General features: G+C 45.7%; 1 protein-coding gene across 1 annotated transcript in view; it reads right to left on the bottom strand.

Annotated features, from left to right (window-relative positions):
• The window catches only part of KIF1B (kinesin family member 1B), a gene marked incomplete in the record, with an annotated part of 2363676 nt that overhangs the window by 762209 nt on the left and 1574768 nt on the right, over positions 1-26699 (bottom strand). Inside the window, 1 exon segment of the mRNA XM_044063146.1 lies at positions 4526-4688. Within this exon segment, the coding sequence (XP_043919081.1) occupies positions 4526-4688 (163 nt within the window).

Below are 26699 nucleotides of genomic sequence, written 5' to 3'. Positions count from 1 at the left end.
GTACATGTTTGATGACACAGATGATATGCACTGGTGAATGCTTATTTTAAACATTTTTTTTTTTTTAAAGTAAATGGAGGTTTGAGGGTTATTCGTATACATCTTTTTTTTTCAAGATGTCATCTGCCAAGTCCTACGAGGACTTATTCCTCAGACATGTGGCATCCACGTTTGACTGTCAAATTCTTTCAGTAAGGAAACGTGATACACCATCCTGCACATGCAAATGCCTAAGCCAGCTGTCACAGCCAGAATATCTGTACAGTTAAAATTACGACATGGTATCTCACTATGAAAGTTACAGACACAGTCCAGAGCACCACTTCCTTTACCCCACACTTACCAAGGTCTAAAAGCTCTAGTAGTACCCGAATTACTCAACTGAGCTGCATCTTGGCAGCCAAACAGGTGAAGGCTGTAAGCCACAAAACAGCATAGAAAAAAATGACTTCTCCACCCTGTCCAACACCTTATAGTCTTCCTTCCTTTCTGGTGGTAAGGTGGCAAAATGATGAGGTATCTGGGTCTCCTGCTAAAATGAAGAGAATATGTAGAGTCTATTGTAGAATGCCTAATCAGTATCTCATTCCAACTAGCAGGTGGCTAACACATGGCATCTTCCTTCCTTTAAAAGGGGCACTGAACTATCTATCTTTTCTGGTGTCAGTTTAGATGGGCATTAGGGATATCATGATGTTTTTTAAAGAAGACAATCTTAAAACTATGAAGAACAAAAACAATTTCTCTTGGAAACTGATAAATAATATGATCTTCTCAATACAAATGTATATAATTACTACAGTTTGCATACAAAAAGTAATACAAATAATTTAATTTCCCTTCAACCATCACAAGTCCAAGGAGAAGAAACTACCATCATAAGTATAGCCGGTTTATGATTATGGACTCAAGAAGCCGTTCCTTGGGATTAAGCTGACTGTCCCAAGCCTGAAGATGATCGCTGCACTGGCACCCTGGAATTCACACCAAAGGTTGGAGCTAGGGTAGACATATCTCTTCTGGTCTACTCTTTCTCCACTAAAACAGAACTGTGCTCTTGAGTCTTTGCTAGTCAAAGACAAGGTCAGCATCTGGAAGGTCCAGAAGGCAGATACAGAAACAGAGTTACCTGCTGATGGGCTAGGCCTAGACTGACTGTACTGATATTATGCCCTATGACTGGGGTTGTACCATGTAGCTTTCCCTCCTGTCTATGTACTAGGCGTTGTCATCCACTGACATCTTTATGATTAAAGACATCTTTAGGATTATAAATTAGTCTAACTGTTTTTCCTTCTAATGTCAAAAAGTAGCACAGCTGAAATTCATATATTTGTGGAACTGTTTGAAATCCTGCTCTTTTTTCAAATAGTAAAGGGAATGTTGGTGCAAGTCTGGAATGTTCACATAGGCACTCTGTAGATCTATAAGGCAACAAGCATCGAAACTTCATTGCTGTAGTGAAGACTGCAATCCAAATTAGGTACGAGTCAAAAAAGAACTGGTGGGCTTGGAATATGAGTGCACTTATGTATCTGAAACATCACAGCATGTAATAGAAATAAGGATGCACATCTCCAGTCATGAGATCTTCAAAAAACAGCCAACTTCTGTCAATCTGAAAAGATTAACCCACAGGACTCCTAAAACCTCTGTCAGCACTTTTTTTTGTTTTGTTTTTAAGAATAATATGCATTACAAATTCAGTACTTTTCTGTGTATTCTCTGTGTACAGTAGACATAAAAAGTGTACACACTCCTGTTAAAATGCCAGGTTTTTGTGATATAAAAAATGAGACCACACCCATGAACTACCACAAAGGCAACAATCTATTTAACACCGAATGTGTGATAAGAGACCTTGGGACCCAGGTGGACATTAGTCTCTCCTTTGATAGTCACATTGCCACAGTAGTCAGGAAGTCCTTCTACGTGGCACACCTCATCATAAAAATGTTCTCATCCATGAAAAAAGAGGTCATTGTTCCTCTCTACTCGACACACATTAGACCCATTTTAGAGTACAACGCCCCTTTTGGAATGTACCTCACAAGACATCTGCAGCAGCTGGAAAGGCCACAGAAGTACCTCACAAAGAGGATTACTGGCCTCAAACAAATGCCCTACACTGACCAGCTCAAAAAACTCCAGCTTTACTCCGCAGCATATCGCCTACACTGAGGTGATCAATGCCTAACATATAAAGCTATGTCAAACCCAGATCTGTTGGACATGCTACCTAAAGAGATCCCAATCCCTCCGAGCTACACGCTCTAGGGACCTAAACCTTGTCACCACAATAAACAGGAAATGCTGGAGGAATAGATTCCTGTCCCAGAGACTTCCCATACTCTGGAACAGGCTACCCATCTATGTCAAGCAAAGTTCTTCATTAGCACTCTTCAAGAAAAATCTTGATGAGTGGATGGGAAATAGGAAATACACTTCTGTGTCTCTGCTCGACAGTGGCACAGGAAAATAACTTTCTTGGGTGGCGTAAGCCAGGGAACCTTGTTGGCTAGGCTTAAGTAGGCCCTTGGGCTGATAGCCTAGTACCTACCTATGAACCTATGAATAAATCATTTCAAAACTTTTCCCACCTTTAATGTGACTTATAACCTACATAATTCAATTGAAAAACAAACAACTGTTAGGGGAAAAAATATAAAAAATAAAAAACCTAAATAAGCTGGTTGCATAAGTGTGCACACCCTTAAACTAATACTTTCTTAAAGCACATTTTGATTTCATTACAGCATTCAGTCTTCTTGGGTAGGAGTCTATCAGCATGGCACATCTTGACTTGGCAATATTTGCCCACTCTTCCTTGCAAAAGCGCTCTAAATCTGTCAAGATTGTACACAGCCCTCTTTATGTCACTCCACAGATTTCCTATTGGATTTAGGTCTGGGCTCTGGATGGGCAATTTCAAAACTTTAATTTTCTTCTGGTGAAGCCATTCTTTTGTTGATTTGGATGTATGCTTGTCGTGTTGAAAGGTGAAATTCCTCATCTTCCACTTTCTAGCAGATGCCTGAAGGTTTTGGGCCAAAAGTGACTGGTATTTGGAACTGTTCATAATTCCCTCCACCTTGACTAAAGCCCCAGTTCCAGCTGAAGAAAAGCAACTCCAAAGCATGATACTGCCACCACCATGCTTCACTGTGGGGATGGTGTTCTTTTGGTGATGCGAAGCGTTGTTTTTGTGCCAAAAGTACCTTTCGGAAAAAGTGCAACCTTGGTCTCATCAGACCATAACACATTTTCCTACATGCTTTTGGGAGATGTGATGTATTGTTTAGCAAATTTTATCCAGCCCTGGATGTTTTTGTGTGTAAGAAAAGGCTTCCATCTTGCAAACCTACCCCATGGGCCAGACATATGGAGAACATGGGAGATTGTTGTCACATGTAGTACACAGCCAGTACTTGCCAGAAATTCTTGCAGCTCCTTCAGTGTTGCTGTAGGTTCTTGTCAGCCTCTGTGACCAGTATTTGTCTTGTCTTTTCATCAATTCTGGAGGGATGCCCAGTTCTTTGCAACATCACTGCTGTCCCACATTTTCTCCACTTTTTGAAGACTGTCTTCACTGTGTTCCATGGTACATCCAATGCTGTGGAAATATTTTTGTACCCTTCTCCTGACTGATACCTTTCAACAATGAGATCCCTTTGATGCTTTGTAAGCTCTCTGCGAACCATGGCTTTTGCTGTAGCAGGCAAGTGAGTAAATGTCAGGAAAATCCTACTAGGACAGCTGAACTTTATTTGGGTTTAATCAGAGTCTCTTTAATTGATGTCAGGTGTGTACCCAAGAATACTGAATGCTGCAATTAAATCAAAAGGTACTTCAACAAAGTATTAGTTTAAGGGTGTGCACATTTATGCAACCAGCTTATTGTACGTTTTTTATTTTTTATATTTTTCCCCTAACAGATTTGTTTTTCAATTGAATTTTACAGGTTACAGGTTACAATAAAGGTGAGAAAAGTTTTGAAATAATTTACTGTGGTCTCATTTTTTATATGACAAAAACCTGGCATTTTAACAGGGGTGTGTACACTTTTTACATCCACTGTACATTAGTAGTGGTTTTGCATTGTGAATGTATGCACACTGCATATAATGTAGCGGTGGTGGTGCTGCGGTAGCATTGTCGCCTCACAGTAAGATGTTGTCCTGTTCGATTCTCAGCTAAAGTGTCTTCTGTGTGGAGACATGCGTGAATGGGCGTACCTTCGTTGAAGGTTGTGCATCAGGCCTGGCAAGTCGGTACGTAAAAATCTACTGCCAATCATTAGTGGACCGGAGTTCCGCTGTGGCGACCCCTAACCGGGAAAAACCGAAAGATACAGCAACAACAAAAAATGTATGCAGACTGCTCCCAAAAAAAGAAACTCATGGGGAAAATACAGGTGGAAATGCTTGAGTGGACTGAAGAAAAAATGCTATGAAGGTTACCTCAAAGTACTCGTACTGTTATGACAAATATAACACACATGAAAAGTTTAAACTTATGAGCTTACTTAAACTGACAGAAAATGTCTGCAAATTCTGGCTGGATTCCACTTGCTTGAAGCACTGTAACACGATATGTAAAAATGCTACCAATTTTCAGATGATCACCAATGCCATCATTCAAGCCTTCCACAGTCAGCTTAGGGTCCAACATAGTCCCAGCCTTCAGATCTAAGGAAAAAGAAGAAAGGAAGTAAGCTTTAAAGCATTAGACTACAACATAAACAAGTAAGAACACAGGAAAACAAATCATCCATTCTATTCAGACTTGTTTTACTTATTAAAGCTGAAAAAAGTATGTGGTAGCCATGTGGATATATAGGAAGCTATGATGTAAGAAAACAGGGAAGCCACAGTGGTGCAGCGGTAGAGTTGTTGCCTCACAGCAAGAGGTTCTCCCGTTCGATTCTCGGCTGGAGAGCCTTCTGTGTGGAGTCTGTATGCCCTCCCCGCGGTTGAGTGGCGTTCGAAAGACATGCATAGAATGGGTGTGTCTTCACTGAAGGTTGGGCGTTGAGCTGGCACCTCGGCACCCGTAAAAAATCCACTGCCAATCATTAGCAGACCGGAGTTCCGCTGTGGCGACCCCTAACCGGGAAAAAGCTGGAAGAAGAACAAACATGATGTAAGAAAACAGACATATGTGCCAGTTTAACACAAAGAAATCTCAGAACTGATTTACCGTAACTATCTCCCTTCCTTGCATATCATAAGGAAATTCTGTGGCAATTCTAAAAAATTTCATTTCTCCAGTCCTATGTTGGCTTAGTTCTTAAAATACTTTCTGCTACTTTATAATTATATAGTAATGGGTCACTGTTATTCAACAACATGCATGCTGACTAGACAGCCCACCAGCTTGCCTGTTGTAGATCGAACATACAACAGCAAAAAGACCGGCCACTAACTTACCTTTGAGAGGCCAGACTATTCTATCAGTGTATATACTCACATGACAACAAAATACAATAAAAACAAAACAAGAAAATCAGTTACATTCTGCGCAAAAAAAAAAAAAAAAAAAAAAAAAAAAAACAGAAATGTGCCTGATTTTGTTTGTAGTTAGGCTGTCTCTTGTAAAATCTCAGCAAAAAAAAAAACAATAGAAATTCTCTCTTCATTGATTTCCCTGCACTGCACTGACGTACTGCGCAAGTGTGCGAACGCAAGTCTCATATGCACAAGCTCTACATCAGAAAGGCAGAACAATGAGGAGGAACACTGTACTGCCCTTATACAAAGACATTATTTAAGAAACGTAAGCAATTTCTTTCTTTCTTAAATAATGTCATTGTTTAATAGCAATAACCCACTTCAGAGTGTGAGTGATGCTGGATTTACTCGCACCCAAATATGGGTAATTGCTTAAATATAACACTCTATATGGTTATTCTCCTTAATGACCTGCATCCAAAATACTACTCTATCTCCTGATTTCTTGACAACCCCCCCCCCCATTTCATCATCATCCCTTTAACTTTGATTTATAATATGTGCTTGTGTTATGCATATGACCCTTAAATGTGTAGCTTTAAAGTACTTCTTCAAATCAGGTAATCAAACCACATTATTCTATAAGGAAAATCAACTTACAACACTTACAACTTGCCCTCTTCCCCTCTAAAATAAATTCCTTCAACTCTTAATATTTATCCACAACTTCTCTGGTTCATAAAAACTTGCCTTGCCTGACCTGTACATAAAACTAAAAGGATTTAAACATTTTCACTGCTTGTGTGTTACTATCCATACCATTAGTGAAGAGCTTCCAGTTTTCTGAGGGTTTTGTATTATCCTTTGATCAGTCTCTTCCCTCACATCCTTAGCTGCCAATACTTTTTAATCCTTACATCTAAACAATTGATCTTACCATGCCCCATAAATTGCATGGTTCTGAACCAGTTCATGTGTGGGTATATCATTTACTGTTACTATGCTTTATTTTTATTAATGTTATATCCCAAAAAGACTTGAAACTCTCAAAATGTTCCACAACACCAAAATGACCTTCAAGTGCAAAATAATATTTTGCAAATAAAATGAGAAGTTATGTACCTACCATAACGTTCGATGTTAGTTGTCTTCTTCTTGCCTTCTTTCTTGCTGGATGGGTTCGGAGCCGATCCTCGGCTCCGACTCGGCCTATACTAAAGCTCGAGAGCTAATTTTACCGTCTCGAGGCAACCCTATATCCCATGATGCTAGACGCCAACTACCCAGATCTAGTTTGGTAGCTGAGAACATAGCAATTTTAGCCTCTCAACCCAAGGGAAAGAAGGAAAGGGGGAAAAACTCCCATGTGCCACTACCTGAAGGTATAGTTACCCAAGGATAACCAGTTTAGGCTTCAAATTATGAAGGGTGAAGACCCTGATAACAAAGGGAAATCCTTTCGGTCTATCCAGGCTAGGGGGATGGTGGGTGGGACGCAAGAAAGAAGGTGAGGAGAAGACAACTAACATGGAACGTTATGGTAGGTACATAACTTCTCAATATTAAGTTGTCAATCTCGCCTTCATTCTTGCTGGATGGGACCGCGTCCCTAGCACCTTCATCCCGGGTGGCTCATTGGAACAGGCTCTTGAGAACGGTGGAACCAAAATTTGCCCTGTTTCTGGAGGCCATATCTAATTTGTAGTGTGTAATAAAGGTATGAGGAGAGGCCCATGTGGCTGCTGAACAAATAGTATCCATTGGCAATCTAGCTTGAAAGGCTGTTGATGTAGCTAAAGCTCTGGTTGAATGGGCTCTTGGCTTAGAAGGTAATTCTTTACCTCTGAGTTGATAGATATAGGTAATCACAGAAGACAGCCATCTAGACAAGGTTACTTTGGATACCGGAAGGCCCTTTTTACCTTCCGCATAGAACAGAAAAAGCTGTTCAGATTTCCTAGTTTGTTTAGTTCTGTCCAGATAATAACGGAGCTGACGATGAACGTCAAGATAATGCAGTTTTTGCTCTGCCCTGTTAGAATAATTGGGAAAGAAAACTGGAAGATCGATAGATTGATTTAAATTTGCCTGAGAAGCCACCTTGGGCAAAAAAGACGGGTTAGTTCTGAGAGAAACCCTGTCTTTGTGGAAAACTAGATAAGGAGGACGAATGCAAAGGGCATGGAGTTCTGATACTCTCCTAGCAGAAGTTATGACAACTAGGAAGAGAGTTTTCCAAGAGAGCAACTTTAAAGAACAGGAAGCCGCAGGTTCAAAGGGAGGAAGAATCAAGGATGTTAAAATCAAATTTAAATCCCACTGTGGTGGGGGGTCTTTGATTGGGGGTTTGAGCAAAAAGATACCCTTAAGGAAGGCTTTACAAAGCTTGTAGGACATGATGCTAGAATCCAATAGGCCTATGTGAAAATTTGAAATGGCCGCTAACTGAACCTTTACAGTAGAGGATGAAGAGCCTGAATGAAAAATTTCCGCTAGGAAATCTAGGACTGACTGTATATCAGTGTATATAGCCTTTGCCCAGAAGGAAAAATGCTTCCATTTACTAGCATAAATCCTTCTGGTAGAGGACTTAAGGGAAGCTACAATAATATCATGGACAGAATTGGAAATCAGGGGAAGCCTGGCTAAGGATGGAAGTGGAGCAACCAAGCTGTGAGGTTGAGAGATTGGAGGGACTGGTGCAGCCGACCTGACTGGCACTGGGTCCAGATGCCAAGGCTGTTCCAAAAGGTAATGATGCAGGAACGGGAACCATATCTGTCGAGGCCAATAAGGGGCAATGAGGATCATCCTGGCTCTCAAGGCGGTAGCTTTCTGAATCAACTGAGTGATTAATGGAAAGGGGGGAAAAGCGTATACAAGTCCCCGAGGCCAATCGTGGACTAGAGCATCTCTGGGGGGGATGGCCTGGAAGGGGAAAGAGGGTGAAGAAGTCGAGGCACTTGCTGTTTTGAGGTGTTGCAAAAAGATCGCAAGGAGGACCCCACTTCTGAAAAATCTCCTCCGTTACTGATTGCTTGAGAGGCCACTCGTGTGGCACGTGAATAGCTCTGCTCAACCTGTCCGCTATGATGTTGGACTTCCTGGGGATATGCATTGCTATCAGAAACTGCTGAGAAGAGATCGCCCATTGCCAAAGTCTGAGTGACTCTCGACACAGGGGATAGGACTTGGTTCCGCCCTGCTTGTTGATATACCACACTACGGACATATTGTCCGTCTGAACTGCAATAGTCCCTAAAGGAAGAGAGTCTTGGAGGGCCTGCAACGCCAAAAGCACTGCTCTCATCTCCAGGAAATTTATGTGCAGGTGGCATTCGAAAGGTTGCCATGTGCCCTGGACTGTCCTGCCCTGAAAATGCCCCGTCACCCGATCAGGGAGGCATCCGTTGTGACAGTGCCGACCGGAGGGGAAGGAACGAATGGTCTGCCCTGAAGAACTTGAGGGGAGACCATCCACCAAGACAGATGTTTCTTGCAAGATAGTGTTATTATGATTTTGTGTGTCAAAGGAAGCTGTTGGAAGGACCACTGGGAGAAGAGCATCCACTGAAGGAGCCGCATGTGAAAATGAGCAAGGGGAAGTAGCGTGATGGCTGCCGCCATGAGACCTAACACTTTTAGGACAAATCTGGCCTGGATTCTTTTGCTCTGAAGTAGGATATGAACATGATTTCGAATATCTAAAACTCTTTGCTCGGTTAATTTTGATGAGAGCTGTATGGTGTCCAAGGTGGAGCCCATGAAGGTAATAGACTGACAAGGCGACAAGGCAGACTTTTCGAAATTTATGGAAATACCTAGCCCTCTGCAAGTTTGAATGGTGTAATCTCTGGCAAGAAGAAGCTGATGCCTGGTGGTGGCAGTAAGGAGCCAGTCGTCTAAATATGGAAACACCTGGAATCCTTGACGTCTCAGATGAGCCGTGACCACTGCCATGCATTTGGTGAACACTCAGGGGGATGTAGTGAGACCAAAGGGCAGGGCCCTGAACTGGTAGTGACTGGACCCAGCCGGAAGCGGAGAAACCTTCTGGAGTTCCTGTGCATCTTGATGTGATAGTACGCATCCTGAAGGTCCACTAAGCACATCCAATTGTCCTGACCCAGAAAGGGTAGAATGGACTGTAGCGTGACCATCCGGACCTTCGGTCTTTTTACAGACTTGTTTAGTCTGCTGAGATCCAATATTGGCCTCCAGTCCCCTGTCTTTTTTGGTACCAAAAAGAACTTGGAGTAGATTCCGGATCCTAGTTGGTCTGCTGGGACTGGCTGGATGGCTCTTTTTGTTAGCAGTTTTGAAACTTCTAGTACTGCTTGTTCCCTTAGACTGGGTGGAACGTCTGGGAGGGGCCCTTTTGACCGAGTTGGGGTGTGGATAAAGGGAATTTTGTAACCCTCGGATATAATCGACTGTACCCATTTGTCTTGTGTGAGAGAAAGCCAGGCTTCTGGGTACAGCGATAACCTTCCCCGACTGCCTCCGAAGGTGGACAGTCGGGCAGCTTCTCAGGGATGCTGGAAGGGTTTATCAGAGAGAGAGAGACTCTCTGTTACCCTGATTCTGCGGACCTCCTCTGCCTCTAGGGTGGCATCTGTTGTTGTCCCCCCCCCTGCCTCTCGGGGGAAACTGACCTCTTGCGTCAGGCGTGACTCCCTGAGATTTGCGGAACCACATTTTCCCACCCTTTTGACCCTTAGGATAGGGTCTGGACGGGGTAGAAAAACGGACTCCTACGGCAGAAAGAGTCTTGCCATCTTGTTCGCATCTGGTCAACGTATCCTTCACTTGAGGTCCAAACAACGCTGAACCATCAAAGGGGGAGTTAGTGAAGGACACCTTGAAGGGGTCTGCAAAGTTGCAAAGCCGCATCCAGGCATGACGCCTTAAAGCCATGCCTGTGCCTGCGGCTCTACTCGCTCCATCGGCTGCACAGGAAATAAGCCGCATGGAGGAGTTAACAATGGAATTTAGGGTTCCTAACTGGGAGTTAATTTTGTCCTGAGACCCCGCAGCTGTTGGATCCTGAGTATCACCCATTTCTTTGAGAATGTCTCTTTGAAGGCGGGTGAAATGGCACAAGTAATTCAGCGACCACATGGCGAAGGTCGTTGAAGAGAACATCTGCTTGCCGTACCTATCCATAGTCCTAGATTCCTTATTAGGAGGATGGATAGGCACAGAAGGATCGGCCAGTTCCTTCTTAGTGGCTGCAACCACCACCATGGCATCAACTGGGACACCTTTAGTTAAGAATTGTTTATCTGACGGGGCTGTGATAAATTTGGAGGGCCTCCGTGGGGTGGGTTCTGTCATATCAGGGGCTGTCCACGCCTTCAGTGCCACCACTTCCATGAGGGGGTCAAAAGGTGGAGACACCCAGGAGGTGGAAGGGCGAGAACCGACTCGTCCTTGGAAGGATTGAGGGTAGACCAGTTCCCCCTCTGCTTAAGGATTTCAAGGATGTCAGAAAAGGAGACATCCTCAGAGGGGGACCGTGGGGACCCTTCCGACTCATCCAAGTCGGTATCAGATGTGATGGACTCAGGGGAGTCCACATGCTTCCTCTTACATGTCCTCTTTCGAGGGGGTTCACCTGACAGATCAGGGGAAGCCTCGGAAGAGGAGGATATTCCCAATGGGGAAACCTGAGGCGTTGGGTCTCTACGGTCGGGAATGAGAGAGTGGGTAGAGATCGCAGCAGGCACTACAGTGGGAGGAGCTGATGGAGCTGACCGTGGGGCAGGCACAGGGGCCAGAACGCTCCTCATGACCTCGAAGGCGCCCCTATCAGGCAGGACAGAGGGTTCCCGTTCCGAAGAAATAGGAACCCCAGCTGGCACCGAGAGGGATGGCTCCGAAGCCGATGTCGGGGCCAAACTCACCAATGCCAAAGCTCCGAGAGGGAGAACGGGGTCGGACAAGGGTCCGATGCCACTCACCCCCTCGGAGCTGACGAGGGAGTCCAAGCACCTGGATCCCTCCATGGATGGGACCATGGAAGAGATCGGAGCAGACGACGGAGCCGAAGGGGGAAGTATCGGCTCCGATGTCACGACGGTCACGGCTCCGAGGAGCTCCGGCTCGAACTCAGGGGCAGAGTCGGAGGAGGAATCGAAGATGGTATGGGTAAAGCCACTGTCTGTTGAGACGGGCTGTGAAGCATTTGGGCCAGTGCCTGAGACTTTAGGAGTCTACTAACCACCCTCTCAAGGGCATAGTCAGAAAGCCTGGAAGACCGAGAGGAATGGCTCCGATGGCTCCGCTCCGAGAGCAAAGGCGATCTCGGAGCCGAGTGAATGGACTCCAGGGATGGAGACCTAGATCTTTTGCGGGTGGAAGATGGCACCGAGACTAGTGGTGCCGATGGTACCAAAGACACGTCGGCTCCAATCGGAGCCGACTTAGGAGACAGAGTCTTTGAAGCATTGGCTCCAGCCGGAGCCAATGCAGAAGACTGCGACATAGCCATATCGGCTCCAGCCGGAGCCGATCGTGATGCAGTAGGTGAGCCACCAGCCGAAGGCTTGGAACACGGAGCCGACGGTTTGGATGGCTTCGAAGGTTTACCAGGCAAGGACTTAGCCGGGGAACCCTCGGGCTTTAATAAGCCCCTCAAAATTAACTTATTCCTGTGCTCCTGCAGGACTCTTGGACTGAATGCATGACAAATAGAACAAGAGTCCTGCAGGTGCAGGGGTCCCAGGCAATAAACGCAAGAAGTGTGACCATCTGTCAGCGACATTTTCTGACAGCACGAGTCACACTTCTTGAAGCCTGAGACTTTAATGTCTTTAGACATTAAGGCTATTAAAGAAGAGAAAAACTTCCTTAGAAGCTAAAACACACACACACAAGGTAAAAATAAAGGTTAATAAAACCAATGACACCTAACTGTCCCAATACAAGGGAACAGGAAAAAAACAGAAGGGCCTAAGGCCTAACCTTAACAGGGGAGGGATAACTTTGGGATTTAGGGATAAGACCAAAAAAGGGACTCAATGGGGTAGGTATAAGTACTATACTATCTGATTACAAAATAAAGGGGAAAAAAATCCCTAAGAGAAGAGAAGAAAAATATTAATTTTTCACTGACCTGTGGAGCCGGTAAAAAAAGCACCTCGCTAGCGAAAGCGGCAAATGAGATCTGGGAAGTTAGCGCCTAGCATCATGGGATATAGGGTTGCCTCGAGCCGGTAAAATTAGCTCTCGAGCTTTAGTATAGGCCGAGTCGGAGCCGAGGATTGGCTCCGAACCCATCCAGCAAGAATGAAGGGGAGATTGACAACTTAACATCTAATTTTTCTTGATTATCACACCATTTACATCCTTGAATTTATTAGCCCCTTATTTTCTTTGTCAGTAGCTCTAAAGATAAACAGCAAATAAACGGGAAACACTGTTCAAACACAGCTTCTTGGAGAAGAACTTTTCCACTCTCTAGACCCTGATCCTTCATAAATCCTCATACTTAACCCTATTATTCTATCAGGGAATACAAATGCCACTGTCCTACTCATAAAATCCCAGCTGATTCTATCAAATGGTTCTGTTATGTCAAGACCCACCACAACCGCTGTATTGTCTTACAATATGATCCCGCTGGACCATCACTGTTATATTAATGTTATCAATCGTTTGCTCCGCTTCCACAAAACTACACTGATACTTATCGAAAAAATCTAAGCCTGTTTCCTACCTTTCCTGTAACTAGTGTAGTCCAGATTCAGATTTGCTATATCCAGGACTGTATATGTAAGCTTCTGAGCCCCCCAAGCTTTCTGTGTTGGAGGGAAGCCTTCTAGCTTATCAGTGGGTGTGGTAAGCACTAGGTAACCAATCTACCACATAAGGAGTGTCTCTGGCCCAGAAATTGTAGTTATTGGCCATTTGGGCAGTTTTTCCATCTCTCTCAACTTTCTGATTTAAAAGCCCACATTTGCACTTGTTTCCCCCCTTTCCTGTAACTAGTTTAGTCCAGATACAGATTCTTAGTTTTAGCACTTGAATTTGCTTATTCGTGATCAGCACTTGTTCAGAACTTGTTGTAAGCACTAAATAAGCTATTAATTACTACAGCACTCAACCTTCCTCATTACCTAGAGGAAAACAATTTTGGTACTTACTTTCCTAACTTCCGTACAGAAAAACAGCTCTTCTACTCACTTTCCTCACTTATCTAGAGGAAAATAGTTTTTTATTCAGGCATGTCCATGGGTCAGCTCCCAGGGTTCTCTCCTGTCTATCTGATGACTCTGGGCATCTTGGGACAATGTAGAAAATTGCCTCATGTACACAGACAATCCTCTCCTCCTTCCACCCAACACTACAACCTGTGAGAGATGCACTTATCTAGCCAAACTGGAGGTAAAGCTCTCTCCAACCTAAAGCTCTCTCCAACCAAACTGAACTTAACAGTGAAGAGGAGAAGGTAAACACTTGCACCACACCACACTCATCACATAGTCTCACTAAATCTACAACACCAAAATCCACACACAACAAAAACATTCGCGGAGGCTCTCAATAATAATCTGCTCAAGCAACAGAGTCCTCCAAAGCAGAAATGCAAGCAACCCCACCCCCCCAACACAACCCAAATGACACATAGCCTGCAGACTCAGTGTGCCACTCAACCACAACCAATAAGGCAAAATAAAGTTTGATAGTGGAAGGTTTATGAGAAGAAGACAATATGTGGACCATGTCCGAGAAAGAGCATTGTCTCGACTAAGGATGGAAGTGGAGTAACCATGCTGCCAACTTCAAGGACCTGAGAGACGGGTGAAGCCGCCCTGACTGATGAGTCAGCAGGTCTGGCACCGGATCCAGAAACCATGGACCTTCTATCGCATGCCTCTGTAGGAAAGGGAACCAAACTTGACGAGGCCAGCGGGCAATCAAAATCATCTCGCCTCCAGGTAAATGGCCTTCTGTATCACACGCGGTAGGAGGGCAAACGGGGGAAGGCGAGAAGACCGAGGGCCAAATGTGGGTCAGAGCTGCCCCTGGGAATCTGTCCCTGAGAAGGGAACAGCGTGAAGAACTCTCTGCATTTCGCATTGTGAGGGCTGGCAAACAGGTCGCAGCAAGGAAGACCCCATCTGTCGAAAATTTTCGCAGTTACTCTCTGGTTGAGGGACCACTCGTGGGGTAAAAGAATGGTCCTGTTTAATCTGTCCGCAATCACATTGGATTTCCCCGGTATGTGCGTTGCCATTAGAAAGCGGTTGGTAGCTACCGCCCAGTGCCAAAGTCTCATGGCTTCTGCACAGTGGGTAAGACCTGGTTCCACCTTGCTTGTTTATGTACCACACCACCGGCTACGTTGTCGGATAGGATAGCAATCGGGCCTTGTGGGAGAGCGTGATGGAGAGCTTGGAGTACCAATAGTACTGCTCTCATCTCCAGGACATTGATATGCAAATGCGTTTCCTGGATCTGCCATGTGCCTTGGACCGACCTGTCCAGGTAATGACCCCCCCACCCTACCTGGGAGGCGTCCGTAGTCACAGTGGCAATGGGACGTTGAGGTATAAAGGGTCGCCCCTGGTCGAGATTGGACTGGAGAAGCCACCAACGCAGATCTCGACGGCAACTTTCCGTGATCATGATTAAATGGTTCAAGGGAAGTTCCTGATAAGACCATTGAACCGACAGTAGCCATTGTAAAATTCGCATGTGAAGTCTGGCCAAGGGAACTAAAAGTATGGTTGACGTCATCGAGCCCAACAGTTGTAGAATCCGATGGGCCGGGGCTCTTAGTAGGGAAAGACAGGATTTGACTTGATCTTGTAGGACCTGAATTCTTGCTGCCGGTAAAAAGGCGCGCATTCTTTTTGTGTCTAAGTCTGCGCCTATAAAAGTAATACGCTGAGATGGCTGTAGTACAGATTTTTGTAAATTGAATGTAATCCCTAAGAAACGGCCCAAGGTGAACGTGGCGCTGAGCGCCTGGAATAGTAGATGCTCGGAGGTGGCAGTAAGGAGCCAGTCGTCTAGATATGGAAACACTTGGAATCCCAGACTTCTCAGGTGAGCAGTTACCACTGCCAGACACTTGGTGAACACCCTGGGGGCTGTGGTGAGACCAAAGGGCAGTGCTCGGAATTGGAAATGACTGACTCCGAGGCGGAAGCGTAAGTGTCTCCTGGACTCTTGAGCTATCGGAATGTGATAGTAAGCATCCTGGAGATCTATGGAGCACATCCATGCATCTTTTCCAGCAAAGGAAGAATAGATTGAAGAGTGACCATTCGAATTTGGACTTTTTACAAAACGATTCAATGAACTGAGGTCCAAAATGGGCCTGACGTCCCCTGTCTTTTTGGTACCAAAATAATCTTGAGTAAGTTCCTAATCCCATCTGGTCGATGGGGACAGGCTGGATGGCTCCTTTTCTAGCAGCTTTGAAACCTCTAATGCTGCCTATCCCGCTGACTGGGCTGCACGTCCGGGATTTCCTTAAAGAAGGGGGTTTGTTGAAGGATGTTGTATCCACTGTAATAATGCGAAGCACCCACTGATCGCTTGTTATGGATTCCCAAGCTTGTGGGTGCGCCAAATCGATCCCCAACTGGCTCCGGAGATGCACAGTCGGGCAACAACTCAGGGCGCTTGGTTGTATGAAGAACCACGAAAGGAATCGCGGTCTCCGGAGTTACGGGGCCTCTGCCACCTCTGGGGCGGCGTCTTCTAGAATTTCCTCCTGCCTCTGGAGGGGAATCACTGGGTGGAGTAGGGAAAGACTTCTGAGATTTTCTAAACCACATTTTCCCTCCTCTCTGAGCCTTGGGGTAAGGCCTAGAAGGAGCGGAAAATCAGGCCCCAACGGCAGTCAAAGTCTTGCCCTCCTGCTCGCATCGAGTTAGTGTGTCCTTCACCTTGGGTCCAAACAAAGATGACCCATCAAAGGGGGCGTCGGCGAAGGAAGACTTGAAGGCCTCTGCAACGAACACAAGCCGCAACCAGGCGTGTCTCCTGAGGGCAACGCCTGTTCCTCGCAGCCTACTCGCCTTCGGCCGCATAGGAAATGAGCCTCATGGACGAGTTAACAATAGAAAAGAGGGTAGTTATCTGGGCACCAACAGTCGGGGCCAGCACCTCAGGTAGATTACCAACAAGGGAGTCATTTAGCTCTTTGAGGAGATCCCTTTGGAGCCTCGTAAAATGACATAAGTAGTTCAGCGACCGTGAAGGTAAAGGCCGCTGAAGACAGGCACGCCTGCACTATCCATGCTCCTGGAATCCTTATTAGGAGGATGAACAGACGTTGAAGCCTCTGCCACGTCCTGCTGTGTGGCAGAAGCCACCACCAAAGCATCTACAGGCACACCCTTTGTGAGAAATTCCTTCTGGGGGGGGCTGACAAAAACTTATTGGGCCTCGCAGGCACCGGGTTCCACAGAATCAGGGTGTTCCCACGCCTTTCGAGAAACCAAATCAAGGAGTTCATCAAGGGCAGAGACACCCAGGAGGCGGAAGGCTGGGCCCCAAAGGCCTTGAGGAAGACTGACTCCTCAGCTGAAGGGGTTTTGGCTTGCCAGTCACCTCTGTCTCAGAATCTCCAAGATATCCGAGAAGGAGATATCATCCAAAGATGATTTGGGGACCCTTCAAGGCCATCGAGGTCAGTATCCCATGTAACAGACTCATCTTGGGAGTCTACGTGCTTCCTTCTTACAATTTCTTCCGGGGGTTCGTCCAAGCAGTTTCGGACGGACCACCGAAGAAGGAACCCGATGGGGGTATCCTCAGGCCCTGGGGCCCCACTGCCGGGAGCTGCAACACAACAGAGGCACCAGTCTACAAATCTAGGGACGGTGAGGTAGAATCTTGCTGAACTGGCAAAGGCATGGCCAGCACGCTTCCTCATGGCCTCAAAGGCCGGACCTCCAGAATCCAAGGAGGTCACTGGTCTAGAGGCCACGATGGCACTGGGAATTCCAGCAGCCGATGCTCCGAGAGGAAGACTAGGCAATCAAGCACCCAATCCCAAAGTGTTCCTCGGCCCGCTGAAGAGGTCGAGTACCAAACCCTGAACCGGAGGACAGGGTAGGAAGCATAGTCGGAACCGAGAGACCTCGAGGGTCTCTGCTCCGACCGTATGGCTCCGCTTTGCTCCACCACCACCGACTCCAACGGCTCCAAGGAGGAGGAATCGAATGTGTTGGAGGGGATCGCCCAAGCTAACTGTGCTGGAGCGAGACCAATTTAGTAAAAACTGGAGATTGGAATAGCCTCTGTATCACCCTATCCAGGTCCGAATCAGAGAGTCTCTATGATTTAGAGGAGGTAGACAATCAAGAAGACTTTCCTCTCGGCTCCGAGAGAGAAGGGGACCGCTCAACCGCTCCAACGCTTATCGGGCGCCGACTCCACCACAGCATGGACCACCATCGGCGCCGACGGAGCTGAGCCGAGGGGGAAGAGTCTGAGCTGCACACCTCCACCGCCCGAAGCCATTGGAACCGATGGAGGTGATTCACTCTCGATACTCCAACCCGCGGCTCTGAAACCAATGGAGCCGAGGCAGGAGGTATCGAGGCAGACCCTTCGACCCTCGGCCCCGAAGTCAGTGGAGCCGAGGAAGAAGAAGTCAATTTTGGCTTTTTAGTAGACAGCTCCGACAGACTTGTCGGAGCCGACGATCTTTCTTTTGGAAGCAACAGGTGGATCCAAGGCTTCCTCAAAAGAAGGTTTAATAAGCCCTTTCAAAATTAGCTTGTTCTTGCGTTCTTGAAGAACTCTAGAGGAGAACGCATGACAGACGCTACAAGTCTCTTGCAGGTGTTTCGGCCCCAAACAATAAACACAGACTGAATGGCTGTCTGTAATGGACATTTTATAACTGCACCGAGTGCATTTTTTAAAGCCTGACTTTTGCTCCTTAGACATAATACTACCACAATAAGTAAGCACTATAAACAAAATTGCGCCAACTGAAAAGCTCGAGACACACTGGCGCGAGTACTGAGGAAAAAAAAAAAAATTTACCTCACAACAAACAGTCACAGACAAAACAAGTTCAACGGCCCAAAGCCCTCTAATTTAAACTGGCTTGGCCCGAAAAACAATTAACCAAAAGAAAAGCTGAACAGCACTCAAAGGTAGGGCAAAGGCCCTCTAACTTAAACGGGCCTTGCCCGACTGAAAAGAATAAAGTACCAGAAGACACTCAAACACACAAAATATATAAAATAGTAATGAATAGTAAGGAATAGCTGTTAAAACAGCTGTTTGGTTAATATAGACAAAAACCCCAAGGTCAAAGACCAATAAAGGTAAAAAGAACCACTTAGCTCCAGCCAAGTCGAGACCACGTCCAGCTTGTAAAGCGGCAAACGAGATCTGGGGAAGCAGGTGTAGTGCATCCTGGGATAGGGAGTAGCCCAGCCAATGAGAGACTTCGTGCTAGTGTATTAGTTGCCGAGTCGGAGCCGATGGATCGGCTCCGAACCCATCTGTTATGAATGTAGGCGAGATAGGATCCCATTACATCTAGATCTTTTGCGGGTGGAAGATGGCACCGAGACTAGTGGTGCCGATGGTACCAAAGACACGTCGGCTCCAATCGGAGCCGACTTAGGAGACAGAGTCTTTGAAGCATCGGCTCCAGCCGGAGCCGATGCAGAAGACTGCGACATAGCCATATCGGCTCCAGCCAGAGCCGATCGTGACGCAGTAGGTGAGCCACCAGCCGAAGGCTTGGAACACGGAGCCGACGGTTTGGATGGCTTCGAAGGTTTACCAGGCAAGGACTTAGCCGGGGAACCCTCGGGCTTTAATAAGCCCCTCAAAATTAACTTATTCCTGCGCTCCTGCAGGACTCTTGGATTGAATGCATGACAAATAGAACAAGAGTCCTGCAGGTGCAGGGGTCCCAGGCAATAAACGCAAGAAGTGTGACCATCTGTCAGCGACATTTTCTGACAGCACGAGTCACACTTCTTGAAGCCTGAGACTTTAATGTCTTTAGACATTAAGGCTATTAAAGAAGAGAAAAACTTCCTTAGAAGCTAAAACATACACACACACAAGGTAAAAATAAAGGTTAATAAAACCACGCACACCTAACTGTCCCAATACAAGGGAACAGGAAAAAAACAGAAGGGCCTAAGACCTAACCTTAACAGGGGAGGGATAACTTTGGGATTTAGGGATAAGACCAAAAAAGGGACTCAATGGGGTAGGTATAAGTACTATACTATCTGATTACAAAATAAAGGGGAAAAAAATCCCTAAGAGAAGAGAATAAAAATATTAATTTTTCACTGACCTGTGGAGCCGGTAAAAAAAGCACCTCGCTAGCGAAAGCGGCAAATGAGATCTGGGAAGTTAGCGCCTAGCATCATGGGATATAGGGTTGCCTCGAGCCGGTAAAATTAGCTCTCGAGCTTTAGTATAGGCCGAGTCGGAGCCGAGGATTGGCTCCAAACCCATCCAGCAAGAATGAAGGGGAGATTGACAACTTAACATCTAATTTTTCTTGATTATCACACCATTTATATCCTTGAATTTATTAGCCCCTTATTTTCTTTGTCAGTAGCTCTAAAGATAAACAGCAAATAAATGGGAAACACTGTTCAAACACAGCTTCTTGGAGAAGAACTTTTCCAATCTCTAGACCCTGATCCTTCATAAATCCTCATACTTAACCCTATTATTCTATCAGGGAATACAAATGCCACTGTCCTACTCATAAAGTCCCAGCTGATTCTATCAAATGGTTCTGTTATGTCAAGACCCACCACAACCGCTGTATTATCTTACAATATGATCCCGCTGGACCATCACTGTTATATTAATGTTATCAATCGTTTGCTCCGCTTCCACAAAACTACACTGATACTTATCGAAAAAATCTAAGCCTGTTTCCTACCTTTCCTGTAACTAGTGTAGTCCAGATTCAGATTTGCTATATCCAGGACTGTATGTAAGCTTCTGAGCCCCCCAAGCTTTCTGTGTTGGAGGGAAGCCTTCTAGCTTATCAGTGGGAGTGGTAAGCACTAGGTAACCAATCTACCACATAAGGAGTGTCTCTGGCCCAGAAATTGTAGTTATTGGCCATTTGGGCAGTTTTTCCATCTCTCTCAACTTTCTGAATTAAAAGCCCACATTTGCACTTGTTTCCCCCCTTTCCTGTAACTAATTTAGTCCAGATACAGATTCTTAGTTTTAGCACTTGAATTTGCTTATTCGTGATCAGCACTTGTTCAGAACTTGTTGTAAGCACTAAATAAGCTATTAATTACTACAGCACTCAACCTTCCTCATTACCTAGAGGAAAACAATTTTGGTACTTACTTTCCTAACTTCCATACAGAAAAACAGCTCTTCTACTCACTTTTCTCACTTATCTAGAGGAAAATAGTTTTTTATTCAGGCATGTCCACGGGTCAGCTCCCAGGGTTCTCTCCTGTCTATCTGATGACTCTGGGCATCTTGGGACAATGTAGAAAATTGCCTCATGTACACAGACAATCCTCTCCTCCTTCCACCCAACACTACAACCTGTGAGAGATGCACTTATCTAGCCAAACTGGAGGTAAAGCTCTCTCCAACCAAGACTGAACTTAACAGTGAAGAGGAGAAGGTAAACACTTGCACCACACCACACTCATCACATAGTCTCACTAAATCTACAACACCAAAATCCACACAAAAACATTCGCGGAGGCTCTCAATAATAATCTGCTCAAGCAACAGAGTCCTCCAAAGCAGAAATGCAAGCAACCCCACCCCCCAACACAACCCAAATGATACATAGCCTGCAGACTCAGTGTGCCACTCAACCACAACCAATAAGGCAAAATATCATACCCAACACACTAGTCATAGGTGACTCTATAGTCAGGCATACTGATGTCCCACTCACCAGGCTAAACAAGGAGAAGGTTATGGTCAGCTGCCTGTCGAGTGCCAGGATCCATTCACATCCTGACCCCACCTCCTGCCCAGAAAACCACAGTGAAAAACTTCTCTAAAGCAAATTTTACACTCCTCAAAACTGAGGTGGAATCCTTCAAAGCCCCCGGGCCTGTGGAAAATACGGCCCAGACTGCAGAATCCTTTATAAACGCATTCTATGAACACCTTCAGGAATACATGGATCATGCGATCCCAAATAAAACCAAGACCCAATCCTCCAAACGCAGACATCCTGTCTGGTGGACCCAGCCATAAACAAACTATACAATAGAAGGAGGAAGCTACTAAATGATAAAGCAAAATCCCAAAAAGGGAAGGCATCACTGATCAGTATTAGCAAAAAACTACGGGCACACATAAAATTGTCTAAGGCCAGCTTCGAGAGAAAAATTGCACAGGACACTAAGGATAATCACAAGGCTTTCTTTAGTTATGTTAGGAACCTGGGTGGTAATTCCCAGATATGCTCAGAATTAGTCCAAAATGACAAAAATGCACCGAACCCACAGACATTGCCAACATCCTAGCTGACAGGTTCAGCACAAACTCCCCTCCCACCAAAAGGGCAAATATCTATCCCAGCAGAGTGCTGCCCCTGACATCTCAGATGCTCAGGTAAGAGCCGCCTCTCCAAAGCAAAAACACAGCATCAATGGGACCAGATGGTGTCCCGGCTGCGCCCTACATGAACTCAAAGAAGAGCTAAACCCAAACATAAAACTACTGTTCAATCTCAGCCTTACTACAGGATATGTGCCCAAAGAGTGGCGTACAACAACAGTGGTCCCTCTCCATAAAGGTGGTGCCTCAACGGATCCTGGAAACTATCGCCCCATAAGCCTGACTAGCTTGTTCTGCAAAGCTATGGAAAGGATCATCATGGACCTCATAAATAAAGATATTGGGGACCTACAAACACTGGATCCTACCCAGTTCGGCTTTGTTAAGGGCAGATCCTGCCTCTTAAACCTGGTTGATTTCTTTGAAACAATCACCAAGGCCATTGACGAGGGGAAGGTGGTCCACACAGCCTACCTGGACCTCGCAAAAGCCTTCGATACAATACCCCACTCGGGCATTATAGATAAGCTCACCAGCTTAAATATAAACCCCTATGTCACTAGATGGATTGCAAACTGGCTCAAGGACAGAACCCACATGGTTAGAATTGCTGGAGCCATGTCAGACTCCAAACCAGTTACAAGTGGTGTCCCACAAGGCTCAGTCCTGGGACCTCTCTTGTTCGGTATATATTTCTCGGAGGTACAGGCCAACACGGAAGGACTGTGGCTGAGCAAGTTTGCAGATGACTGCAAACTGGGTGCCATAATCGACTCTCCAGCAGACACAAGCATCCTCCAAAACGGCCTCATAGAAACAGACAACTGGTGCCAGAGCCATGGCCTCAAGCTAAATGCCAAAAAGTGTATAGTCATCCCCTTTGGCAAAAACAAAGTGCCCACAAATTACCACATAGGTGGAAATCCATTAAGTACAGAAGAAGTAATTAGGGACCTGGGGACCCAAGTTGATAGCAATCTCTCATTTGACAACCACGTGGCCAAAGTGGTTAGAAAAACATTTTATATAGCCCACCTAATCATGAAGGGATTCACATCTAGATCAGGGAGGTCATCGTGCCTCTTTACTCATCCCCATCAGGCCCATAATTGAGTACAATGCCCCTTTGGGATGTACCTTACCAGACACCTGCAGCAACTGGAAAGACCCCAAAAGTACCTCACCAAGAGGATCAAAGGGCTCAAACAGATGCCATATGCTGCCCGGTTAAAGAAACTCCAGCTCTACTCAGTGGCATACCGCCTGTTCAGAGGCGATCTGTGCCTGACGATAAAGCCATGTCCAACCCGGAATTAATGGACATGCTGCACCTCAGAAAATCCAAATCCCATCGAGCCACGCGCTCGAGAGACTTGAACCTCAGCACTGAAATAAATAGGACATGCTGGAGGGACAGATTCATAACCCTGAGGCTCCCTTCACTCTGGAATAAAATCCCAGTCCAGGTTAGGCAGAGTCCCTCATTGACTCTCTTCAAGAGGAATCTTGATGAGTGGATGGGAGATCGTAGGTTTACCCCGGGTATCACTTCTGTGTCACTGTTAGATAGAGGCACAGTATACTAACCTCGAAAAAGGGCATAGCAAAATAAATTTAAAATGGGTGGCGAAAGCCAAACACATTCTGGCTAGGCTTATAAATGCCCTAGGGCAGATAGCCTAGTATGAACCTATGAACCTATGAACCTATAACCGATGCACTCAGGTCACTCCACAACAAGTACAAATATGACTCTGTCATTGTCCATGTTGGTGTGAACGACCTGAGACGTACCTCCCTGGACTACATGAAAAGAGACATGGAAGAGCTCTCTGATCTTGTAGCCCAGGCAGGTATGACCCTAGCCCTGAGTAGCATTCTGCCATCACCCAGAATGATACCGCAGTACAAGGACAAAATGATTGACTTCAACAATTGGCTAAGCTTCTGGTGTTATTCTAAAGGGATCCAGTATCTGTCTGCCTGGGATGACATGGTCAACAGACCATGATGCTTTGCCAGAGATGGCCTGCACCTGTCACCCCTGGGATTCCGGATACTGGCTAAGGTTCTTGCCGCCACTATAGTGCCTTTTTTAGGCAAGGTTTAAATGACAAATTCACCACCGTAACTGTAACAGGAAAAGGCAAGCAAAAACTGATAGTGATGCTACTCAATGCTAGAAGTCTAAATCTCAAAATGCACTCACTCGAGGCACTCCTTACAATGGAAAATACCGATATCTGTGCAGTGACTGAGACCTGGTTCAAGGCTCCAGAGAGCACCCCTGCACTACCAGGCTACAACTCATACCACACTTTTCGGCCATGTAACTTGGACCGGAACACCAAAGGCGGAGGTGTGTCCATATTCATTAAGGATATCCACACCTCCAGGCTAGTTGCTCAGCATAACGCATCCGAGGTTATCCAAGTACAACTAACTCTGGGGAAAAATGCAAGCCAAATTGTAGCTTGCTACAGATCGCCCACCATGCCCCAGGATTCCCACTCCTCTTTTCTTGATGTACTGGAAATATTAGAGTTCAATCAAACACCCTAATAATGGACGATTTCAACTACCCCACCATTAACTGAGAAAACTACTCATGTACCAACTCCTTCGTTCAACGCTTTCTGGAATTCATAAACTCCCATGCCCTGGATCAACTTATTCAAACCCCCACAGGGGCAACAATATCCTAGATCTAGTCATTACCAACATGAGTGACCGGTGTTTCACACCTGAAGTCAACGCCTCATTGGCCCGATCCAACCATAAGCTAATCACCCTAGATAGCCACGTCCTGCCCCCAACCCCCATTAAGGAAACCACAGTAAAAAAATTTCTCCAAAGCCAACTTCATGCTTCTTAAGACAGAAGTGGTGAACGTCATAACACCCCTGCAGATGGACAATACAGTTATGACTTCTGAGTCCTACACAACTGCACTTTATAAGCACTTACACAAGTGCATGAATCGTGCTATCCCAAACAGAACCAAGATGCTATCCTCCAAAAAAAGGAAGCCAACCTGGTGGTCCCGTGCCATAAACAACAGATGGAAGAAACTGTCGCAAAAGAGAGTAACATCCCATGAGTGGAGGAGCTCCCTGGACAGCCTCAGTAAGAAGCTGCAATCCCTGATAAAATCCTCCAAAGCTAGATATGAAAACAAAATCACCACTGATTCTAAAGACAACCACAAAGCATTCTATAGCTATGTCAAGAATCTCAATGGCAACACTCAGATCTGCTCTGAGTTACAGCACAATGGCACTAAATATACAGACCCAACTGATATTGCCAACATCCTGGCAGATAGGTTCAGTGCTAACCTTACCCCCCTCTCACCCCCTAAAGGGCCCATCTCTATACCGGAAGAATGCAAAGTTCCTGTAATCACGGCTGCACAGGTAAAAACCACACTCTCCAAAGCCAAGAATACAGCATCTATGGGACCAGAAAACATCCCAGGCTGCGTTCTACACGAACTACAGAACGAACTGGCACCCCAGCTAAGTACCATGTTCAATCATAGCCTCACCTCAGGCTTTGTGCCCGCTGAATGGCACACAGCGACGGTTATCCCACTCCACAAGGGGGGAGCCACCACGGACCCTGGGAACTACCACCCCATTAGCCTGATGAGCCTGGTCTGCAAGGCCATGGAATGTATCATCATGGAACTTATAAACAAAGACATTGGTAATCTCCAAACTCTGGACCCCACCCAGTTCGGGTTTGTAAAAGGCAGATCATGTCTCCTAAACCTGATAGACTTCTTTGAAGCAGTCATCAAAGCTGTAGACGAGGGTAAGGTGGTTCACACAGCCTATCTATATCTTGCCAAGGCTTTCGACACCATCCCCCACTCTGGGATTATAGATAAACTCACTAAACTAGGTATAAATCCCTATGTCAAAAGATAGGTTGCCAACTGGCTCACTGACAGAACCCACACTGTGAAAGTAGCAGACTCCAAATCTGACTTCAGACCAGTGACAAGTGGAGTACCACAGGGTTCAGTCCTGGGTCCTCTCCTGTTTGGTATCTACTTCTCTGAAGTACAGGCTAACACAGAAGGTCTTTGGCTAATGAAGTTTGCACATGACTGTAAACTAGGAGCCATAATCGAAACTCCTAACGATGTGGACATCCTACAAAAGGGCCTCAATGAGACAGATGCCTGGTGTCAAAGCCATGGCCTCAAGCTCAATGCCAAAAAGTGCATCGTCATCCCCTTTAGTAAAAACTCTGTACCCATGAACTACAACACAGACGGTAGTATACTTAACACCGAAAGTGTCATAAGAGACCTTGAGACACAGGTAGACAGTAGTCTTCCTTTGATAATCACATTGCCACAGTAGTCAGGAAATCCTCCTACGTGGCACACCTCATCACAAAAGATTTCTCATTCAGAAAAAAAGAGGTCATTGTTCCCCTCTACTCATCACTCATTAGACCCATTATAGAGTACAATGCCCCTTTTGGTATGTACCTCACAAGACATCTACAACAGCTGGAAAGGCCGCAGAAATACTTCACAAAGAGGATTACTGGCCTCAAACAGATCCTACGCAGACCATCTCAAAAAACTCCAGCTTCACTCCGCCGCATATCGCCTACTCAGATGTGATCACTGCCTAACGTACAAAGCTATGTCAAACCAGAGCTGTTAGACATGCTACACTTAAAGAAATCCCAATCCCTCCAAGCTACACGCTCAAGGGA

The sequence above is a fragment of the Protopterus annectens genome, chromosome 2.part1, assembly GCF_019279795.1.
Source record: "Protopterus annectens isolate FY-2018-M chromosome 2.part1, PAN1.0, whole genome shotgun sequence".
In the NCBI taxonomy this organism is placed as follows: Eukaryota; Metazoa; Chordata; order Ceratodontiformes; family Protopteridae; genus Protopterus; species Protopterus annectens.
This window is presented reverse-complemented; position numbering and strand designations above follow the sequence as displayed.